The following is a 22,500-nucleotide window of genomic DNA, read 5'->3' on the forward strand; positions in this document are numbered from 1 at the left end:
TGTTTTTTAATTATGTGGAGCCAAGTTAAAATGAATGCCAACTTGAAACGCCTTGCATCCTAGATGAAGTCCGTAGTAACTTAGTGTGGCTCATTTTTCTCACTGAAAATTGATTTAGTAAATTTTTAGTCAAATTCCCATGACACTGCCCCTCCAATTAGGAGGTGGCTGGGTTGCCTGAATTTAGGGGAGGAAAACCCTTGTTCCAGCATCCATTTGAGTGACGACTTGAATGCCCTTAGTCTTATAAGTGGTTGTGTGCAGGTGATGGTCTTGAGCTTTTTTCAATATCTCCTTTTTTTGCCAACAGGAAAGCAAGCTGGAAGTATTGCAAAAGCTGATATTACATTCCACAGTTTTTGATCAATTTAGGAAAGGAATAAGCATTGTTGGTTTGTTAAATGAAATTGAGAAAAACACTGAAAAGTTTGAACCAGTCTTTGTTCATCACAGTCAAACTATCTCACCAACCTTTGTTAAGAAACTTCTTAAACTTCCAGATGAAAGCTTGGATGCTAGTGTCAAAAGTGCTGTGAAAATGCTTTGTGAATTTATTGACACTGCTAGCCTTGATGATCTGTCCGATTTTCTGGTATTTACAACAGGCAGTAAGGTAAATACAGGTTCTATGAGGCCTGGATGCATTAAGGTGTCTGTAGATGGTACTGAAGGTTTTTTTGCCTCAACCTGTTCATTTGAACTGAAGATTCCTGCCCTTGTTCCAAACAGTGCAGACTTCCAACTTTTGTGAAGGTCTGTTATAAGAGGCAATAGGTTTACCGCGGTGTAAGTTCAAGTCCTTTATTGTAACCCTTATATCAAAGGAAAACAATAATATTGTAGTGTCTACTATCAGTGGTGATAATGCTGTGTTTTTCTGTTATGACAAAGTCTTTATGCACTGCTGTTTACTAGTTAGAACAAGCAACTGTAATTCAACCACTGCTTAGTGTTAAACATTTCAATACTTCCAATAGTGGCAGTGGGTAACTTGGATGTACATGAACTTGGCAGGGAACGTAGTTTCCTGTTTGCCAGAAGGAGCGAGCACCTTTTACAATGTTTACATAGCAGTTCTCACCCTACCTTATTTTTAATTTCTAAGCATTAATTGTACTGGGCTTTGATATTAACCCTTGCTATGTTGGAAGTTTTTATCAAGTTGAACTTTGTGACATGTCATTTTTTGATGTAAGTTATTAAATTACAGTATGTGACAGTTGACAATTTACAAATGCTTCAGTTGTCATGTTTCCTTTGTTTTTCTTATGTTCATGAATCAGTAAGGTAAAATAAATTATTGGGGCCGAACCTGCAAACTACTGGCTTTTATTACCTCCAGAGGTAATCAGATAATGTTCAACTTTATTGTTGCTAGAAATTAAATATTTACAGACTTGAAAGCAGTAAAAGAATCATTCAAAAATGCTTTGGGTCTTGTTGACAGCACATCAACTCTATGAACTCTGCAATCCTTGCTTGTCTGTGCACCAGTTATACTGTTAAGATACTGTGCTTTTATCCCCTCTCCTGCTCCATTTAGTCAACCACATGTGGGCACATGGCTTTTAACATTCCTCTCTTCGTGTGAAATTGTTCTGCTTCCATTATACGAATATCCAGCTTTCAATTTTTACACAGTGTTGCTCTAACTGTTAAAAAAAGTCATTACTAGCAAGCGGAAAACTATAGGGTGAGTTGTGCAAAGTTCACACAACATGACAAAGACCAAATGTGCTAGTCTTGCTACAGCAAGTATTGACAGATTATCATGATCTGGCATATATGTCAATGCCATAGCACAAAGAATCTTCTATTGAATGCTGCATCATCCAAAGGGCATGGAATTTCAGGGACTTGAACTGAAATTTCATTCCAGGTGTCACCATCATACTCACGTGATGGGAGAGGACCATCATAATCAACACCAAATGATGCTAAGCTTTCTTCTGAGGGACCCCATGTATGGGTGTCATGTTTGATTCTGAAGAGAGGGGATGGTTATAGCCAGATCGAAACATTTCAAGGTGCTGGTTTATTCTTGGAGTGAATACAAAGTGTAAACAAAATAAGTAAGTTGCACTGTTCAAGTTAAGTAATCCCGTGTCTTCTAGATAGCAAAAAATGTGATAGAATAAGAAGGTACTTCCATGAAACAAATCTCCCCAGAACCTCTCAATTCTCTGGTTATGGCAACTTTTCCTTGCAATGAAGCTGCCTCTCCCTGGCCCTCTGTTGAGATGGGATGTCATGTACCTGGAAACTTCAATATTCTCAGTGCCTTGATCACCTCTTATCCTGTAAGGAATTCCAAAGTTTTGAATTGCATTTAGGAATAACTGTAATACCGTGGCTGCCTTGTTGTTAGTGCAGCAATTCAAAAACATAAATTCGTCTTGAATATCCATCCAAACAATCATGGATGACAAATCCCCATCTTATCAACTTGTGATTGCCATCGAAATGCCGCAATGATCTGGGTCCAGGTACACTGTAGTGCCGCCGGCCTACGATGTTCAGCTGAGAAGTCTGTAGTAGAATGCCACTAGGATCAGTTCTCCACAGAGAAGACCTCACACGATTCGATTGTTCTCTAATGCGCCGATCAACTCGAAACTTCAACATCCCCCCCCCCCCCCCCCACCCCCGGGCAAAGCCGGGCATTTGAACTTTTGAAGATTGGATTGTTCAAATGCCCTATCCTATCGTCGTGTTTGTTTGTCATACCCTACTAAAAAACAATCGTTGTCAGCTCACGTCGTCTTTATAAAGACCTTTTTTGTGAGCCAATCACTCACAAATGCTATATCTCTTCCTTTAAACTCTTCCATCTCGTCCAAACACGTGTTTTATAGCATGTAAGCGACTTTAGCGCCCAAAATAAAAATCATTTGAAACCTATTCAATTTTCCCCACCCCACGCACACACGGTCAAATTCCCGACTTCCCAGGCACAGAAGATAGTCAAATGCCCGGGAGGGGATACTGAAGTTTCAATTTGATCGACGCATGACATGATGCCTTGTCCAAGTAAAACCCTTCATTCTTCTTATACCACAGTTAGGAAAGGTCTGTAATTCAGCAGACATGGCGGCGTCCAAAGCCTCATCTGATAAATCATCACACTTTGTCTGCTAATTGTTTTCCTTGAAGTCCCAAACATATCAGCAATCTTTTTGAGAGAAAAACCATAGCTCAAGTGCAGCTTTAGAGTTTCCCTTGGAATATCTAGAGCTGGCCTACTTGTTGACCCTTGATAAATTGGTTGGCAGCGTGGCATGCTACGACTATTATCATCGTGTTCTTAGGATAAACTGCCATACGCGGTGACTAGTAGTTGAATGACCTCGTCATGTAAGAAATTTCTCCATATGTTTTGGCCACTGACACAGAGAAAAACGATTTCTTCGAACCTGTACAAAGCGTAATCAAGCTGGTTTTGATAATTGCTGCATGACCCAAGGTTTTCTATAAGCCGAACAACTTCACAAACTGCTGAAGAAACATCTCTCTTTAAATTAAGGTCTGGAGAAAGGCAAGGACTGAACTGAGACATTTCTACACTTCCAACTATCCGGTGATCGCCATTTTGAGCAAAGTTGGCGGGAAAAGTTGACTTACCGCTGACTAAGTTATGCAGCCGTCGACGAATTGAAGAAAACGGCGAAATTGTCAACACGACCACACAAAGAAAGCAATACAACGAAACTAGCAACTCCATGACACGAAGAAAGCAATACGACGAAATGGACAACACGACGACACAAAGACAGAAAGAAAGCAATACGACCAAACAGGCAACATGACGACACGAAGAGAACGACGATATGAACAGAGCATCACAACCCAACCAAGAAAGCGACGCTCCAAAAAAACGTAATCGATGACCTGAAGAAGAGGTTTTGACGTGTGTAGGACCTTTTGTCCCCAATCTGACTGCATAACGCCCGTACGTCCATCCGTCCACCCCTCCATGTATGCCAATGTGACCATATCACGGGCTCAAGTTTAGAGGCCACACTCAAGCTGACAGTTAAGCTAGTTTGTTTACAGCGTACATCTTTGATATTTGGTATCCATATTATGGTCAATTGACAGCTGTCAGAACAAGGTATCTGCTGACCAGTATCACGTGATGATATCGCAGACTCAGGTTAAACCTCATCGAGGTCAGCTGTTTTTTTTAAGTTAACCGCTGACCAATTACTTGTTTTTGATTGGATCGCAGCCTCAGTCCACGTCAGACACCATAAGGTAAACGAGACTTTTTTTTCGCGTGCTTTCTGCGGGTCGACGCAGCTACATGGCCATACTACTTGAACAAGAGGGAAGACCTTAGACAGCAATGACCAGAACCAGGTTACTGACCAGCGGTTTTCGTTAAAACAATGGTTTACTGGGGGTGCTCAGTCTCGCGGCTCAGAAAACCTGGTTGTGGTCATTGTTATTTAAGGTTTTTCGAACAAGAGCTCTTGGTAGTCGATGCTTTTCATGTTCAGGTTGAAAGTGGTTTGGAGAATAGTTTTTCCTGCATTTTTCGCGGTATCAATCCAGGTTTGACATAATATAGCTGTCATCAGGACACACTGGTGGCTACGTAGTTATTCAAGTCAAGCATTGGAGGGCTATAAACGTAAAGCTAAGTGTCTATTTTTAATTTCTTTAGAGCTGCTTTTTGCTCTGCCTTATTGGAATTTTTGGCATAAGTCTTATCTGAAGAAGATTTTTCATTTTGAATCTGATAAGGTTGCACGATGCCTGGACGGCTTATGACAGAAGAGCATATTCACGACAAATTCCTTTCTTGAACACTAAACCGTTTGTTATTTTTGCGGATGAGTTATTTTTTCCTTTGTTCAGGAATGAAACTCGAATTTTTATTCTCGACTGCAATTAAATAACAGTCAAAGGTACTGTTTTCGGACATAAAGAAATAATTGATTTGTTTGTTTGGCTTTGAAATGCGAGTAAACAAAAGTTTTTTTGCGCTGTTTGGCTAACTGTTTTTCGATGTGCCTCGACAGTGACAAGACAATTTGCCTTTATGTTATAAACACTTATACTAATCCCAATGAGTTCTTGAAAAAGTGAGGAGAAACACCACTAGCTTGTGTCTCAGAAGTTTGTTTAGAGCACGTACAGCCAGGTAATTTGTTGGAGATCTTGTTTGAAGTTTGTCCTTTCTTGCCGATTCTAGTTCCAAGCCAAACTGGTTTGTCGCAATGAATACATCAAAATGTAAATGATCTCGTTCTCAGAGATAAAGTGGAATAAAGTACAGAAATAAAACTCTTTTTTTTTTGACCTTGAACCAACAAAGACGATCTGTCACATCAAGAGCTGGTACATCTGTGATTTCTAGTTTTAGCGTGATTCACTGGCTTTTTACAGCTGCCTCTGAAATGGAATTCACAAGTTAGGCAGAGAAGAAAATGATTTTTAATTAAGCAGTAACTGGAAACACCGAAACGAGGACAATTTAAAAAAAATTTATGTTTATTTATCCTACAGCCAGTAAGAATAAAAAACCTGGGAGCTCCACTTTTAGGCTTGGCTAAATCTACATATTGGGACAAACCCTTGTTGTCATGCTCGTTGCACAGCAAATGACGCCTAATATCTCGAGACTGATGCCACAATCTGACTCTGCAACGTACCTAGCCTGAAAGAGCAGGTCTTAATCTACAACATGAATTTGTCAAACCTTTTCTGTACTTTGAGTTGAGCATAACGAACTTTTTCATAAGTCTAGCTCTCCTATTGCGTGTACTTCTTTACCACAAGTTAATTTTATTTGTTAATTACTTTATGTAACTATAAAAGATTGCAATGAAGTATATTTGCACATGTTAAAAGATACTAACAACGACGAGGTTTCAAAATTGGCTAAACGTCATTATCAAGTCAAGGTTATTTGAAATATAAATACTAAAAGAACAACAGCTGATAAGAAGGTATAGTAAAAAAAGGAACAATGAAAGTTAAACGAAAAGTTTGGCACGTATGGAGTCCATCTGGATATTTAAATTAGACTTGAGACTCTTAGGGCCTATTACATGGCGAAATTTCAGCCCAGCAGGTTCTAAAGGAATCCTTATAAAACCTCTTAAAATGGAAATACCAATGACAGTGGCACAATAAGAATTAGTGTTCCATTCAAAGATCAAGTGGCTGCCAATGCACTCCGAAACCAATTATGCCGTCTTATACCCCGTTCACACCAAAGCTTAAACATGTTTAAAACTTGTTTTGTTAAACAGAGTTAATAAGACTGGCCGTTCACACTGCGGGCGTGTTTAACAAAACACGTCTAAAACCGTGTTTAACAAAACTACCTCTCGAGGTAGTTTAACAATCGTGTTTAATAAAATACATTCAAAATGGCGGCAGAAACCAAAACTCGCGGAAGAATCTGGGAGCACAAAGAAACCCTCCTGTTACTTGAAAAGTGGGGAGACGAGAATATCCAGCTCCAGCTAAAATCATGCACAAGAAAAAAGCCAATATGGCTAGAAATTGCGGCATATCTTCGAGCTGCAGGCTATGAAGACAGAGACGACGGCAGCTGCAAGACACGAATTCACACTCTGATAAGCGCCTATAGAAACTACAAAGACGAATGCAGCAAGACGGGAAATGCCACACCAAAGAAGAAGCCGGCTTTCTTCGACGAAGTGGACGAGTTTTTGTCGGACAAGCCATGTACCAAACCAAAGGTAATAATAAAGTCCGCAACAATTTCCATAGATGGGGTCGATGATGAAGAAATAACAAGCGCAGAAAACGTTGAGCCGAACGTAAACAACCCTGGCAGCAGCAAAGAAAAGTCAGAAAACCTTCACAAACCTCTGAATTATTTGACAGCGGTGACAGGTAAGAGTTATAAAATGCTCTCCGATTGGAGGGCCAGACAATAGAATTGTGTCCAAAAGCTACATCTGACGACGTCTGTGAAAGTTTTGTTCAAGCAGTATATTTGAATACCGTATTTGAGAGTTTTTGATATGCGTACTGTACAAGCAGATACAAGACAGGTGTATCCGTATTACAGTGTAATATTGAGATAACTATACCATAAATCAAACATTTTTTATTTCTCTCTTGGCTATAACGTTTATGCAAGACATTGAAGTTTTGGCGGTCGCCATGGTGTTCCTTCAGGTGCGACGGAAGCCGATGAAACAAAGAAGCCGGCACCCCGTCAGTCGGCCGTATTGAAGGCAAATAAAAAGAGGAAAACCGCTTCTGATGTATTTGCAAAGTTTGATAAAGTGTTTGAGTCCTTTGTGGAGTATCAGCAAGCGGCTGACAAGAGCTTCCTCGAAGCTGAAGCGGCAAGAGAAAGGCGAGAGGAGGAAAGAGCGGAGAAGCGAAGGAAGGAGGATCAAGAATTTCTCCTGAAAATGGCGCAGGTTCTTCACAAGCAGAACCAAGTACCTGCGTAAGTTTCTTGCCATTTTGTGCGAGCTGTTAAAAGAAATTAGACTAGCTTATGAGCGATTTTGAAACTTTCATTCCTTGAAATTATATTTCTTATGTTGAATTTTACGGCATCCGAATTGTATCGTTAATTAATTCGCTGTTATTTATTGCTCAAAATGTTTTGGCTCATTTTTTTAACCGCCGTTTTTAATACTGTTCAATATTAAGCTGGGGTCTCCTATGCCTGTTTTTGATATTGGACAGATATTTTAGTATCGAGTCTGTGTACATGTTCATTTGTAGTGTATCTCCTCGGTTGAGGAATGATGCATATGGCTTTTCACTGTTACTGGTACATATCATAGTTAATAGATGTAGGCTGGTTATGAAACTCGACAAGTTTCTTTGTTTCATGTTTTTGTTCGCTTTTTTGGCCTTGACCCTGCACAAAACCCGACAAAAACAGGCTTTTTTCGGCAGGATAAACAATCAAAAGCTTCGACTAATTTATTCGAAATTAACTTGTGAACCAAAAACAAAAGATTGTGCAGGGTCACGGTCGGTTCAACATCTAATTGCGACTTTATTGTTCCTGCTTTTGAAATTCCCATGGTTTCATAACCAGTCCCTAGATTAACTATGTACATATATACCCATATATAAATGCAGTAAAATGCGCTGGTCAGACATGGGCTCCCCCCAAGAAATGCACTTAATGTTATTTATGTGTTTACTTTTGGAGAATTTCCTACAATTTATGTTTACCCACCAAGAATTCCAGAGATTTTCACTAGACCTTCCACATTTTTTTCTAAATCTTATTCCTAGGGAATTCCAATATTCCTCAACTAATAAATAGTTGCTTAGGGCAACAATGTGCATGTGCAAAAATCGGATTCATCAAGAGTCCACCCCAAAACAGACTGACAATAACGTGTTAACAGCAATGCCTATAAACTGTATATCATAAGAAATCACATGGACTAGCTTGAGTACAAAAATATGAGTGAAGTTCTCAAAATTGCACTATCTGCTTGAGTGGGACACATCAATTTCTTATACTATGGAAAACGCAAAATATGGCATTCTTGTTACTCCTGAAAAACACTTGATTTGTAATATTATTAATCGTACGGCTCTTGCCCCAGTCAGAAGTGTTGAATGTACTATAAGAACTACAGCAGCCTCTTACTGCTCTCAGCTGCCTGCAGGCTCAGAGAAAGTTTCAAAGGCAATCTGAAATTAAATTTTAGAAGAGAGTCTTTTTTTTTTAAGTTCTGTTCTTCTGTTAATTAATTCCAAGTTGCTAAAAGGGCAGTGTCACATCATGGAATTGAATATTTGGACCAAAGCAGAGCTACAGCATCTTTGTAAAATAATTCCATCTACATGTGACTGCACTGCCCCAGCTATGATATAACATTATAACATTGTGGCAATTGAGTTCTTTTTTGTGATTTTCAATGGCTTGCTTTTTCACATGAACAAATTCAGCCAGTTTGATTTTTTTTCAAAATTTATTTCAGAAAACAAAACTTTGCAGGCCTTGATACAATTTCTATCTGATATTTCATGTATAGTATTTTTCCATAAGAATGCAGGAATGTAGTGTTTCCTTTTTATACCTGTCTTAAGTCTTTGATTTCATCTCAATGCAGTAAATAGTAGATTTTTTCATGCCACACTGTAAATTGAAAATCAGAATAGCATATCTTTTCCTGTATATTGTTAAGAATTCTTTATTATAGAACAAATGCAACAAAACAGCTACAGCAGCTTAAACTGTCTATAAGTTCAATGTATGATTTTAAAATAAGTAAAAATTAATATTGCAATACATTGAAATAATTATTTGAGTCATGTGTGTTATCTGTGAGCTGATCAATTGAATAATTGTACTGATAATACTTTTGTTAAGTTGTTGAGGAAAACGAAACAATGACTGCTGCCATTTGATTTCCCTCACACAAATGGACTGCAGTGCAGAGCAAAAATTAATGGTCTGTACAGGGTAATGACTTTGCCAGATGTTTTATAGCCACAAGAAGCATTGACAAGGCCCACCAAATATCCAGACTATTACAGAAGGTGAGTACCTGAGGGAGAGTCCTATTTGAAAGGGGCAGAGATGCCCTTCTGAAATTTTGAAAAGAATCCCTAAATGAGATAAATCTGGGTGTGGCTCAAGCTTTCCTTGACCCCAAAAGATGCCAAGAAAACTAAGGAGTGAACATTTAGTTGTATCTTTCTTCATGTACAGCCCTACACGAGATCATTATAGCTAACACTATAGACGTTTTGCCTGGGACACCCTAAGCAAGATCAAAAATCAGAAATTTACACCCCTAAGCAAGACGAGAAGCATCCCTGCCCCTTTTCATATATTCCAATTCTCGTGGCCGAGATAACCCAAAATCTAAATAGCACTGCAAGAATGAAAAGATCTATATCAGAGGTTTTTGAAGCTGTTCAATAAATTCGCAGTTCGTCTTTACTATGTGAATTAAAAAACCATGAACAGTCGAATTATCTCTGGAATGTTAATGTGTTACAAGGAAAAAGCCATACATCAGATCTCAATGCATAGATGAAAACTGCCTGCTGTAATAGTGATTAACTGTGTAGTTTGCATATTTTTGTGGTTTTATCTTGTATGTGATTGGTAAATTCACAATTAAAATGTTAATGTCAAAAATTATTGAGCAGTTCATGGTTTTTGCATTCGCATGGTACATGTAATAGCTAAAATCGTTCTTTAATTAAACTTGCATGACCATAGAATTTCCAGCTACAACAATTTTATACGCAAAATTTAAAACTGGTCTGCACAGTAGTTTGTGTTAGTCGATACAGTTGTTCTTTTGTTTTGTTTTTTTGTCTCTCGGGCAGACATTCTTTTGGCTCACAATCCCTTAATGGGCAGGTCAGGAGAGATTGCCTTATAAGCCAAAAAAATGTCTGCATGGCAGGCTATTCGCTCGGTAATTACAATAATGATGTCTTGATGGCTTCTCTGATGGCTACAGCATTCCTGTTTTGTCCTTGGTTTGGGTCGACTGGGAAAACACCAAGATGGAGCTGTACACCTTGCAGCCACTCCTCATTAAAGTCCTCACCCATGACTTCACAGAAGTTGTGCAACACGCAACAAGCAGCAATGACAAGACAAACAGTCTCAACATTAAGGTCCAGCCTCTTTGCAATGCTTCTGAACCTACCCTTTAGTCTTCCATAGGCATTCTCAACCACCACTCTTGTCATGCTGAGGATCTTGTTGAAATTCACTTGTTCTCGCGTTAAGTTTCCATTATCAGTATACGGCTTCATTAGCCAGTCACTGAGCGCATATGCGGAGTCTCCAACTATCAAGGGCGGAACTCTCACACCTGATATGACTCGAGATAATTGAAGCGGTAGGAAAGTCCTCGCACAGCAGTGGCAAAACAGCGGTGAATTTTTAAATACGCGCGCGTCATGAACTTTCGCCAGCCATCCAACAAAAATGTCAACAAAACGATAGTTGCTGTCAACCAATCCCTGCAGTGTTACTGCGTGGAATCCTTTTCGATTCACGTAATCTTCCGGACTTTGGAGAGGTGCAATGATAGGCACATGGCAACCGTCAAGAGCGGCCACTACTTGGGGAAACCCCGCACGATCTCTAAAACCATCGATCTGATCTTGTACTTCTTGCTGATTTTGTGGAAAGAAAATATACCGAGGAAGAATACCTGCAAGTACCTCACATACCTGTTTCACGATGGTACACACGGTGGATTTTCCAACGCCAAACAAGTTTCCAATTGTTCTGTAGCGAGCGGAGTCGGCAAGCCAATACAAAGTAATTGCAACGCGATGGCGAACTGCAATGGCTTTACGAAAGTTCGTGTTCTGTTTCGCGATATGGGGTGATAGTTCAGCGCACAGATATTCAAACGAATCCTTCGACATCCTGAAGTTCTCTACCCAATCATTATCGCTCCAGCCTTGGCAGGTCTCCTCCCAAAAGGACTGAGACCTGCTTTTGCTCCAAACTCGATGTAAACTTGGGGCGCATTGAAATAGTTGCCGCGCCAACAACAAAAAAAATACAGATGAGACAAGACATCTGCGGCGGAAGTATCGGTAGAGTCGTCTCCTGGAAAGCTTTGCGCGACTTTCCGCGATTTTTCGGCTTTCTTCTCTCCGTGTTTTCCAAAACAAAAGCGCAATATTTAGCGCATCCGCCATTTTGTTTACATTGTTGTTCAATTTTACGTCAATTACAATTACACGAATGCGAGGCTGAGCATGAACATGAGGCTGCGTTGTTGTCAGCTCTTGTAGTTCGGCGTGAACGAGTTGATCAGTTAACCATGTTCAATTAAACATGGCTTCGTTAAACTTTGTTTAATTAAACATGTTTTTTTTGTGTGAACAGGGTATTAGTCATAAGATTGGTTTTACAGTGCAATCGGTTTTTTTGAGCAAAAAAAATTGGAGCAAATCAAGCCATTAGTTGTGAATCAGCAATGTGTTGTTTACTATTTTAAATGTGATCTGTGTGATGCAAATTATGTAGGATTTACAGCCCGACACATTCACAACACATTGCTGACCACAAAAATTCGGCAATTGGCCGACATTTTTTGGAAGCTCACAGTTGAAAAAAAAACAATTTAGAGTCTTAAGAAAGTGCCAGGGCAAATTTGATTGCTGCTTTGATAGTTTACGAAATGCTCTTCATTAAGAGTCTGAAGCCTGATTTAATATCCAGACTGATTCCACACGTGCCAATCTTTTTGTTTAATTTTCATCTTTCCCTATACCTTTTTATCAGCTGTTGTTCTTTCAGTATTTATAGATTGTAATTTTCAAAAAACCTTGACTTGATAATGAAACTTAGCCAACGTCTTCGTTTTACACAAAGTTTTTAGTATTTTAGCATTTTTAAATTTATTTTATAGCAATTTCTTAAAGTTAATTGTTATTCAAAATCACTTCGTTTTAGTTACTTTATTTGTATTTTTCTTTTAACCATTGACGCCTGGGAGTGAGACTTAACAGAGTTTACTCCTCATCTGGGGGCTCCTGGGGCACCTGACGAGTGAATGGGTAATGCGTTAACCAGTCAAAAACTATGTCCATCCATCAATTAATTAAACATGCCGGTGTAACACTGTTATAAAATGCTGTGATTACAATACCATGCCATTCACTTAGCTTTTTACAGAATTTTTACTGCGATCTTAGAGAAATTGGCTTGGGACAATCCCGTTTTTCCTTGCCGTCTCGTATCATTGCCCCTGCCCTTCCCCGTGCAGGGGAGGGGGGTGTTTGAAGGATAAAAAGCCTACCATATTTTCATGTGCTGGAGACATGTAGTTTTTTTTTTTTTTACGTAATTGCATGAATATCATGTTCATGTCCGAATTAAATTGTCTAGAATTGTCTCTAAAGTATGTGCCAACGCATACGATATAAAATATTATTTGGTACTGAAATTAGAAACATCAACACATTAAGTGCTACGCAGAAGGGAGCGCAAAGACTTATGTGAGTTGGTGAGTTTTTTATACTTTGATTTTTTTTTTTTCATTTAAGCCTTATCATTTCTTTCCAGGGTGTTGGTGACAGCAGCCAAGGCTTTGCTAATTTTGTCCTGTTTTGTTTATTTACTGAAAAGATAAGGCGGAAATTTAAGCTTTGTTGTGGCAATCAGAAGAAAGATCCCCTGTTTGAGAGCACTAACTAGCTTATGGAGCAAGAAATTGAAACTCTCTGTCGAGCGGCATGCTGTGCGCGCGTTTGTGTATGTAATTTTTTTCTGCTTGATGTAGCCACTCGGGAGAAAACAAGCAACAATTCTGTTCTTTCCTACAAGTGAACGGAAGAAAAGTTGGCTTGAAGAACAGAAATGTATATTTCTAATAACTAAACTTCATTGTATTTGATTCTTCGTTTTTGTTTTTTTTATAATAATATAAAAAAGAAATACTATTATTTACCATGCAATTTTTGGCAAATCATTTGTTCATATGAAGACTACTGCAACCGTTGAAAGCGAGTCACATACACAAACAGCTTGCACATCTTGGTCAATACCGGAACGTTTGACCCCGATAAGAAACAAAATCATTTGAATCATAGGTTGTATGATATAAGATCAATATTTCCAAAACAACTTCCAAAAATATTGAAGAGAAAAAATTCAAACAGAGAAGAGAACAAATATAGCTCACTCAGTACAAACAATGACAACAAATCAACAAGACTACCGATTAGCAATAAAATATACAGATGTCAAGCGAAAGGAATAATAACATTATTAACATAATGCTAACCTAACATTTAATTCGAACACATGACAACAATTTCCAGGGATTCAATGCAAAATAGACACACGATGATCAATGGAGGGTTCGTATGCTACAAAACGTCGAACGACGGATGCAATGCATGCTGTTCGACAGAGAGGGTTTAAAAGTTATCTCATTGTGACGTTATCAGCACAGGGGCATTTTGTCTGCGCATTTTTGTAATTTTTTCTCTTGATGCCAAGGTAACCGCTGGTATGAAGATGTGCCTCCCCGTTTCCTGCATTTTTTCGCCTTAAGTGGCAAAGGGAAAATGGCTGTAAAGAAAGAGATTACGTTTCGTTTAAGTTCTTTTTTGTGTAGTCTCCCTCGCCGCCGTTATTAGGGTGATCAAGCAACGCTCCATTCCCACTACAGCCCCGCTACATTTTAGAACTCGTCACAACATCCAACATTGTTACAAGAACGCTTCTGACAATGTTGGATACGGATATAACATGGTTGGAAACACGTCACTTTAGTGACTTTAGTCCATCTCCACTATTTTGGATTGCTCGTGGTTCTCGGATTGGAGACTGAGTCCTTAATTTAACTCTTTGCAATACAAATGAATGAAGGGGTAGTTTCTAAAGAAACTGTGGTGCTGCGTCGGTGGGGAAGTAGTATACAAAAATTTGGTTTATCAACGGAGTTGATAATGTAAATTGACCACCGTACAGAGATTCTAAAAGCTGACGTTTCGAGCGTTAGCCCTTCGTCAGAGCGAATCGAGGGATTATGGGTTACGTGTAGTTTTTATAGTAGAGTAGGAGCTACGCTATTGGTGGTAACATGGCAACGTGAAAAGTAGGAATATATTAATTAAATGAAAAGCGTTCGTTAATACCGTGAGGATTAAGGGTGCCGATTTAAAAGATGAATTTTTGTTCCAGATTCTTGCGGCTTTCCGTCGTACCTAGATGTAGGGAAAGGCCGCAGATAGCCATGTGTTTTTTGGAGTGGTTAGGCAGATTAAAATGGCGAGCGACTGGCTTAGATGCATCCTTGTCATTCTTCTCAACATCGCGAAGGTGTTTGCGGAATCGGTCACCTAGTCGTCTACCTGTCTCACCAATGTATAATTTATTGCATAACGTACAGGTTATGCAATAAATGACATTTGCGGAGGTACATGTGAAACGATCGGTGATCTTAACAGATCGCTTAGGTCCCGATATCTTGCTAGTGTTAACAATGAAAAGACAAGTTTTGCATCGTGAGCGCGCGCATTTGAAAGTGCCGGGTTGCTCGTTGGTTTTGAGCGCGCTTCTAACTAAAAAGTTGCCTACGTTTTTGTCGCGTTTGAATGAAATAAGTGGAGGTTGCGAAAAGATTCTACCAGTCTCGGGATCATTTTGGAGTAATTTAAAATTACTAAGAATGATGCTTTTGACTGCGTGATTATGAGGATGGAAAGTGAGGGTGAATGGAATTCTGTCATTCTTATCTTTCTGTGACGTTTGTAGTGACGACTGTCGATCAAATTGTTGGGCGCGATGATGGCCCGCTTTGACCACAGAGACAGGATAGCCACGTTTTTCGAAGAACTGGCACATCTCCTCTGATTTGCTGGAAAAATCGGAGTCATCACTACATAGACGTCGAAGTCTAAGAAATTGAGAATAAGGAATGGAGTTCTTGACATGTGATGGATGTGACGATGAATACAACAAATAACTGTGTGAATCAGTAGGTTTGTAGTGCACACTAGTACATAGTACGTTGCCTCTAATAGAAACTTTGATATCTAGGAAAGCCAATGAAGTTTCCGAAATTTCCCAGGTATATTTAAGAGCCGGATGAAAAGAGTTGACGGAGGTTATAAATTGATCGAGTTCTTCTCTGCTGGATGAAATAGCGCCGATGCAGTCGTCGATGTAGCGGCCGTAGAGTTCAGGTTTGGGGCCGTTGTACTGATTAAAAAATTGGTGTTCAACATATCCTACAAAAAGATTGGCATAGCTAGGTCCCATTCTTGTGCCCATCGCTACACCATTAATTTGTTTGTAATAGTTGCCGGCGAATGAAAAACAGTTAAGCGTTAAAACTAGTTCGGCAAGGCGGAGGAGCGTTTCCGAGCTAGGTTCTTTGACAGTGCGTTGATCGAAAAAGTGTTTAAGTGCTTGAAGACCTTCGCTGTTAGGAATGACTGTGTATAGAGATGTAATGTCCATGGTTAAAATAAGTTTGTCTTGGCCGGAGAAATTGAAATCGCGGAAAATTTGTAGTGCGTGTGTACTGTCTTTAATGTATGATAGCAAAGATTTGACGATAGGCGTCATAATCCTGTCTAAGTAGCTAGAAATGAGTTCGGTGGGGCAACTACAGGCAGAAACGATAGGTCGACCTGGGTTGTTGGGTTTGTGAATTTTAGGCAAGAAGTAAATGCACGACGTTCTAGGGGTGTTGATGATGAGATTAGTGGCAGTGTCCGGTAATTCTTGATTAACTATAAGATTTTGAATGGTGTCTTTGACAAGTTTTTGATTGTTGGAAGTGAGATCTTTAGGGATTTTGGCATAAAACGAGGTATCCGAAAGTTGCCGCAAAGCTTCTTTTTGGTAAAGGTCGGACCGCCAAACAACTACCGCACCGCCTTTGTCGGCCGATTTGACAACTATGTCGTTGCGTTTACTAAGATTTTTAAGCGCCGCCCACTCTTCCGAGGAAAGGTTGGAAAATTTAGTTTTGCGATTGAATTTAAGTTTGTGAATGTCGTGACGGCATTTTTTGGTGAAAAAATCTAAAGAGGCAAACTGATTTGAGTGAGAGAATGTAGACGCATGAAAGTTCTCTCACTCATTCTCTTACTCAAATCAGTATCTTCACCAAATTCGATGTGCGCAAAATTCTTTTTCACGTAATATTATGAGGATCACAATTAGAGCTATGTGCCAAAAACGAATCGCACTTGACAAACAAATTCTTCATTGCCGCTCCGAACTTTCCAAAATCTGTCCAGCAATTTTAGTACAATCGATTCGCGCTAAAATCCGACAACTTAATTCTGGACTGTTTGACCATTTACACCAAACCAAGACTCTTAAACTTCAACAATTAATAGGTCCGCAAATTACCGACGACACTACATTGCATAGCCATAATACCGTTATTACAATTCCAGAAAATCTTCCGCTTACTGACTCAGAGAAATCTGTTCTCAGTAAGGGCCTAAATTTTGTCCCTATTACCAAACGCACCAACGAATTTTCTATTAAGCAAGATGTTGAAAAATTCCTTCGCCGCGTTCAGTTAAAAGCCTTTTTCGGACACTTCTAATAAAGATATTTTTGAAACACTTCTAGTTCGCAAATCCAAATGGACTCCCCCAGAGGGACAATTTGCCTCTTTAGATTTTTTCACCAAAAAATGCCGTCACGACATTCACAAACTTAAATTCAATCGCAACACTAAATTTTCCAACCTTTCCTCGGAAGAGTGGGCGGCGCTTAAAAATCTTAGTAAACGCAACGACATAGTTGTCAAATCGGCCGACAAAGGCGGCGCGGTAGTTGTTTGGCGGTCCGACCTTTACCAAAAAGAAGCTTTGCGGCAACTTTCGGATACCTCGTTTTATGCCAAAATCCCTAAAGATCTCACTTCCAACAATCAAAAACTTGTCAAAGACACCATTCAAAATCTTATAGTTAATCAAGAATTACCGGACACTGCCACTAATCTCATCATCAACACCCCTAGAACTTCGTGCATTTACTTCTTGCCTAAAATTCACAAACCCAACAACCCAGGTCGACCTATCGTTTCTGCCTGTAGTTGCCCCACCGAACTCATTTCTAGCTACTTAGACAGGATTATGACGCCTATCGTCAAATCTTTGCCATCATACATTAAAGACAGTACACACGTACTACAAATTTTCCGCGATTTCAATTTCTCCGGCCAAGACAAACTTATTTTCACCATGGACATTACATCTCTATACACAGTCATTCCTAACAGCGAAGGTCTTCAAGCACTTAAACACTTTTTCGATCAACGCACTGTCAAAGAACCTAGCTCGGAAACGCTCCTCCGCCTTGCCGAACTAGTTTTAACGCTTAACTGTTTTTCATTCGCCGGCAACTATTACAAACAAATTAATGGTGTAGCGATGGGCACAAGAATGGGACCTAGCTATGCCAATCTTTTTGTAGGATATGTTGAACACCAATTTTTTAATCAGTACAACGGCCCCAAACCTGAACTCTACGGCCGCTACATCGACGACTGCATCGGCGCTATTTCATCCAGCAGAGAAGAACTCGATCAATTTATAACCTCCGTCAACTCTTTTCATCCGGCTCTTAAATATACCTGGGAAATTTCGGAAACTTCATTGGCTTTCCTAGATATCAAAGTTTCTATTAGAGGCAACGTACTATGTACTAGTGTGCACTACAAACCTACTGATTCACACAGTTATTTGTTGTATTCATCGTCACATCCATCACATGTCAAGAACTCCATTCCTTATTCTCAATTTCTTAGACTTCGACGTCTATGTAGTGATGACTCCGATTTTTCCAGCAAATCAGAGGAGATGTGCCAGTTCTTCGAAAAACGTGGCTATCCTGTCTCTGTGGTCAAAGCGGGCCATCATCGCGCCCAACAATTTGATCGACAGTCGTCACTACAAACGTCACAGAAAGATAAGAATGACAGAATTCCATTCACCCTCACTTTCCATCCTCATAATCACGCAGTCAAAAGCATCATTCTTAGTAATTTTAAATTACTCCAAAATGAGACTGGTAGAATCTTTTCGCAACCTCCACTTATTTCATTCAAACGCGACAAAAACGTAGGCAACTTTTTAGTTAGAAGCGCGCTCAAAACCAACGAGCAACCCGGCACTTTCAAATGCGCGCGCTCACGATGCAAAACTTGTCTTTTCATTGTTAACACTAGCAAGATATCAGGACCTAAGCGATCTGTTAAGATCACCGATCGTTTCACATGTACCTCCGCAAATGTAGTATTATGTTATTGCATAACCTGTACGTTATGCAATAAATTATACATTGGTGAGACAGGTAGACGACTAGGTGACCGATTCCGCATCTAAGCCAGTCGCTCGCCATTTTAATCTGCCTAACCACTCCAAAAAACACATGGCTATCTGCGGCCTTTCCCTACATCTAGGTACGACGGAAAGCCGCAAGAATCTGGAACAAAAATTCATCTTTCAAATCGGCACCCTTAATCCTCACGGTATTAACGAACGCTTTTCATTTAATTAATATATTCCTACTTTTCACGTTGCCATGTTACCACCAATAGCGTAGCTCCTACTCTACTATAAAAACTACACGTAACCCATAATCCCTCGATTCGCTCTGACGAAGGGCTAACGCTCGAAACGTCAGCTTTTAGAATCTCTGTACGGTGGTCAATTTACATTATCAACTCTGTTGATAAACCAAATTTTTCTTTGCAATACAGCATTGTTGAAAGGGCGCCTACGTCTTTCGACATTAGTTGTATGTTGGAAATCAAAATATTCTTCCAACCAAAAATGTTAAACAAACGTCATTATACTTGCTTGCTACACGTTCTAACATTGTTGATCCAACAAATGTCTTATGAGATTGAGATGTGGCTGTGTGATTTGCGAGAGGATCACAGCAAACTTGTTTTCAGCTTTCCAATAATTAATCTCCCGATTTCAAGTCTTGTTTTGGCGCTGATGGCAGGGATGGATGGAAATCTGTGCGAGGGATGTAGCAGGGCAGTGCAAGAACATAGAAGTAATTATAATGGAAAGAATTCTTCACGTTAGTTTAATTTGCTAATCATTATTCCTAGTTTGAAATGCTTGTTTGCTGCAAACTTTGTTTCCAGTTGTTTTAAAAATTAAAGCCTGGAATAAATTTTGAATTTGACAGAAGTTCTTTTATTCTTGTGTAAGTTTGTCAGCATGAATCTCAACGGACGGACACCGAAAGAATGCTACACGGCCTCACTTCGTCAACTAAAGCCCTTAGCAGCCGACACTTTTCGTGTTTCATACATGTCCAATACACTCGACCTGAGTCGGGTTGTCTTCAATCGCAGGCGGATTGAGTCCGATCGTGACCGGAACCCGAAATGGGTGCATGGCGCTTGATCAGTGATACCGGAAGTAAGGGTTAACAGGAGCAAGGGGGGTTGAAAAAGTTGGCAAACACACTCGATCGGATCCGATGGAGACAGCTCTTCCTGGCAAGAGTCCATCGGACTCTCGGAAGTCAGTTCGCGCGCGTCAAAAAATCTCTCAGCCATGAGGCGAAACAAGTGCACGCTGCACGTGAAATATACGTCGTTCTTAAAGCCATGAGGCGCGATACAAGTGCGCTACACATGTAACATTAGTCGTTCTTTAAGACATGAGGCGAAAGTCAACATCACGAAACATTGCACTCGACACTATACCTCGTTCTTCAAAGCATGAAGCTGAACAAGATTTTCACAAATCCAGGTCATTGGATGTCCGATTGCGACAGAAATTCATGTCATCCAATCTCCAACAACAATAAATTATTAGCTTTTCAGTCAAATCCACTGATTTCAGTGAAGAAGACAAAGATAATCTGCGTGAACGAGAGCCTTTCCCTGGATGAAAACTTTCATTTGTTTTTCTAATTGAAATTGTGATTAATTCGGAATAACTGACATGTTATTTATTTATGAAAATAAGTACGTGAAAACAACATTGAAGGATGTTTAACAAACCCAAAAAATTATCACTACCAGAGCAAGAACGCATTCGCCGAACGTCTGGCTTGGTGTGCGCTGGCAATGTCACTGAACCACCAAAGCCATCGTCTTTCGCGAACTGACTCGCGGCGGTCCAATGGATTCTTGCCACAGCAACCTGTCTCCATCGGATCCGATGGAGTCCGATTGCCGACAATTTCGAAAACACAACACCACAACGTCGAATTAAATGAGATGATCTTTAATTATGGTCCAACACGTAAAAACTGAAATAAGGATGGAATAACCAACTGAACTTAACTAATCCGAGGTACAATAAAATGAAAATCACTTAGCTGCTTGATAAATTATTGCATGACAAATAAACTGATTACTCGTGAAATCACTGTATTCGGGGAAAATGAAATAAATTGATAGGTAAATAGACTGAGTTGAATCCATATAATCCATTTCGAAAACAACACCACGACGTCGAATTAAATGAGGTGATCTTTAATTATGGTCCAACACGTAAAAACTGAAATAAGGATGGAATAACCAACTGAACTTAACTAATCCGAGGTACAATAAAATAAAAATCACTTAGCTGCTTGATAAATTATTGCATGACAAATAAACTGATTACTCGTGAAATCACTGTATTCGAGGCAAATGAATTAGTACATTTGAATTAGTAGACACTATCCTCAATTAAGGTGGCTCAAACCAGTTAAAACACTTTCAAGAGACCTTGTTATTAGAAGGATTGACTCTACAACACCTTATCACGTAACAGCAATGTTATGGTACCATGTGAAACATCGATTATTGCTGACCAAGACGTAACAAGTTAGCATGGCAACAGGAAAGCCTTGCAAAAACACCCTATATTTTGGCTTCAGCTGCTCATATCTGAAAAACAAACTCGGTGACCCCAATTTTTTTATTTACTGCATCTAAGCCAGGCGCTCGTCATTTTAATCTCCCTAACCACTCCAAGAAACACATGGCTATCTGCGGCCTTTCCCTACATCTAGGTATGACGGAAAGCCACAAGAATCTGGAACAAAAATTAATCTTCCAAATCGGCGCCCTTAATCCTCACGGTATAGACGAACGCTTTTCATTTAACTAATATATTCCTATTTTTCATGTTGCCATGTTACCACCAATAGCGTAGCTCCTACTCTACTATAAAAACTACACGTAACCCATAATTCCTCGATTCGCTCTGATGAAGGGCTAACGCTCGAAATGTCACCTTTCAGAATCTCTGTACGGTGGCCAATTTACATTATCAACTCCGTTGATAAAACCACATTTTTGTAACAAAAACTGAGACAGCTTGTCACGAAAAATAGTAATAGGTGGATAATTACTCTTGTTATATTCAGTGCCTTTTTTATATGGGGGTGTGACCTGACCCAACTTCCAACAACTGGGAAAAGTACATGTCGTGGAAATTTCTGTTCTTTGGCCATTTCAATTTAAAAGAAACAAGACGCCTACAAGGGCGTATCCGTGGAATGCGCAAACAGTTAACACAAATTGTCCAGTTACAGTGAACTTCAACCACACGTAAACTTCCGAAAATGGTGAGAGATTACCAGAAAGATAAACCTGTAATATAACTTGAAGTTGTTTGTTGTAAAAACTCATTGTTAATGTTACTAAATTTGCAAATGCAAAAAACGAAGCCCTATTGGCGGGTTATCAGGATACGGGATTTTTTATTTATTAATTTTTTTGAAGGAGACTTTATTCAAATCCAACAGTTTTACTTGCTTCCTTTACTCCGTTCATCCAAAAATTACAAGATCAGCCTTAAATCATCCAAAAAACTTATTACAAATCACAGTTCAACAACTTATCATCGTGGGCCACTTGTTCAAAAGCAGATTAAGTTATTCTCTACTCCCAAATGCTGTTCAAGGCTGATATTTGGTATCTTGAAAAACAAAAAAAAGGCAAAGGAAACTTTCACCAAAAAGTTGAAAAGATGAAACAAAAGTTTGCGCTAATCCTAGATTAAGGTAATCGGCTTTCAAACAACGGCTGGCTCAGTGGG

At 39.5% G+C, this 22,500-nt stretch overlaps 2 protein-coding genes across 3 annotated transcripts in view; both read left to right on the top strand.

Annotated features, from left to right (window-relative positions):
* The window catches only part of LOC138007130 (G-protein coupled receptor 157-like), a 52,418-nt gene extending 37,994 nt beyond the window's left edge, over positions 1–14,424 (top strand). The window contains exon 3 of one of the 2 annotated variants that reach the window (XM_068853877.1): positions 13,025–14,424. In XM_068853877.1, the coding sequence (XP_068709978.1) occupies positions 13,025–13,156 (132 nt within the window). In that variant the 3' untranslated portion in view covers positions 13,157–14,424. Of the gene's footprint in view, positions 1–310; positions 1,108–13,024 lie in introns of those variants that run through there. The other variant, XM_068853876.1, reaches the window with a different exon arrangement.
* On the top strand, positions 6,070–8,361 carry LOC138007131 (uncharacterized). Its single transcript, XM_068853878.1, has 2 exons — positions 6,070–6,879; positions 7,174–8,361. The coding sequence occupies exons 1-2, from the start codon at positions 6,381–6,383 to the stop codon at positions 7,443–7,445; spliced, it is 771 nt and encodes a 256-aa protein (XP_068709979.1). The 5' UTR covers positions 6,070–6,380; the 3' UTR covers positions 7,446–8,361.
* Positions 14,425–22,500: the final 8,076 nt, after the last annotated feature.

This window comes from Montipora foliosa, chromosome 6, assembly GCF_036669935.1.
Source record: "Montipora foliosa isolate CH-2021 chromosome 6, ASM3666993v2, whole genome shotgun sequence".
Lineage (NCBI taxonomy): Eukaryota > Metazoa > Cnidaria > Anthozoa > Scleractinia > Acroporidae > Montipora > Montipora foliosa.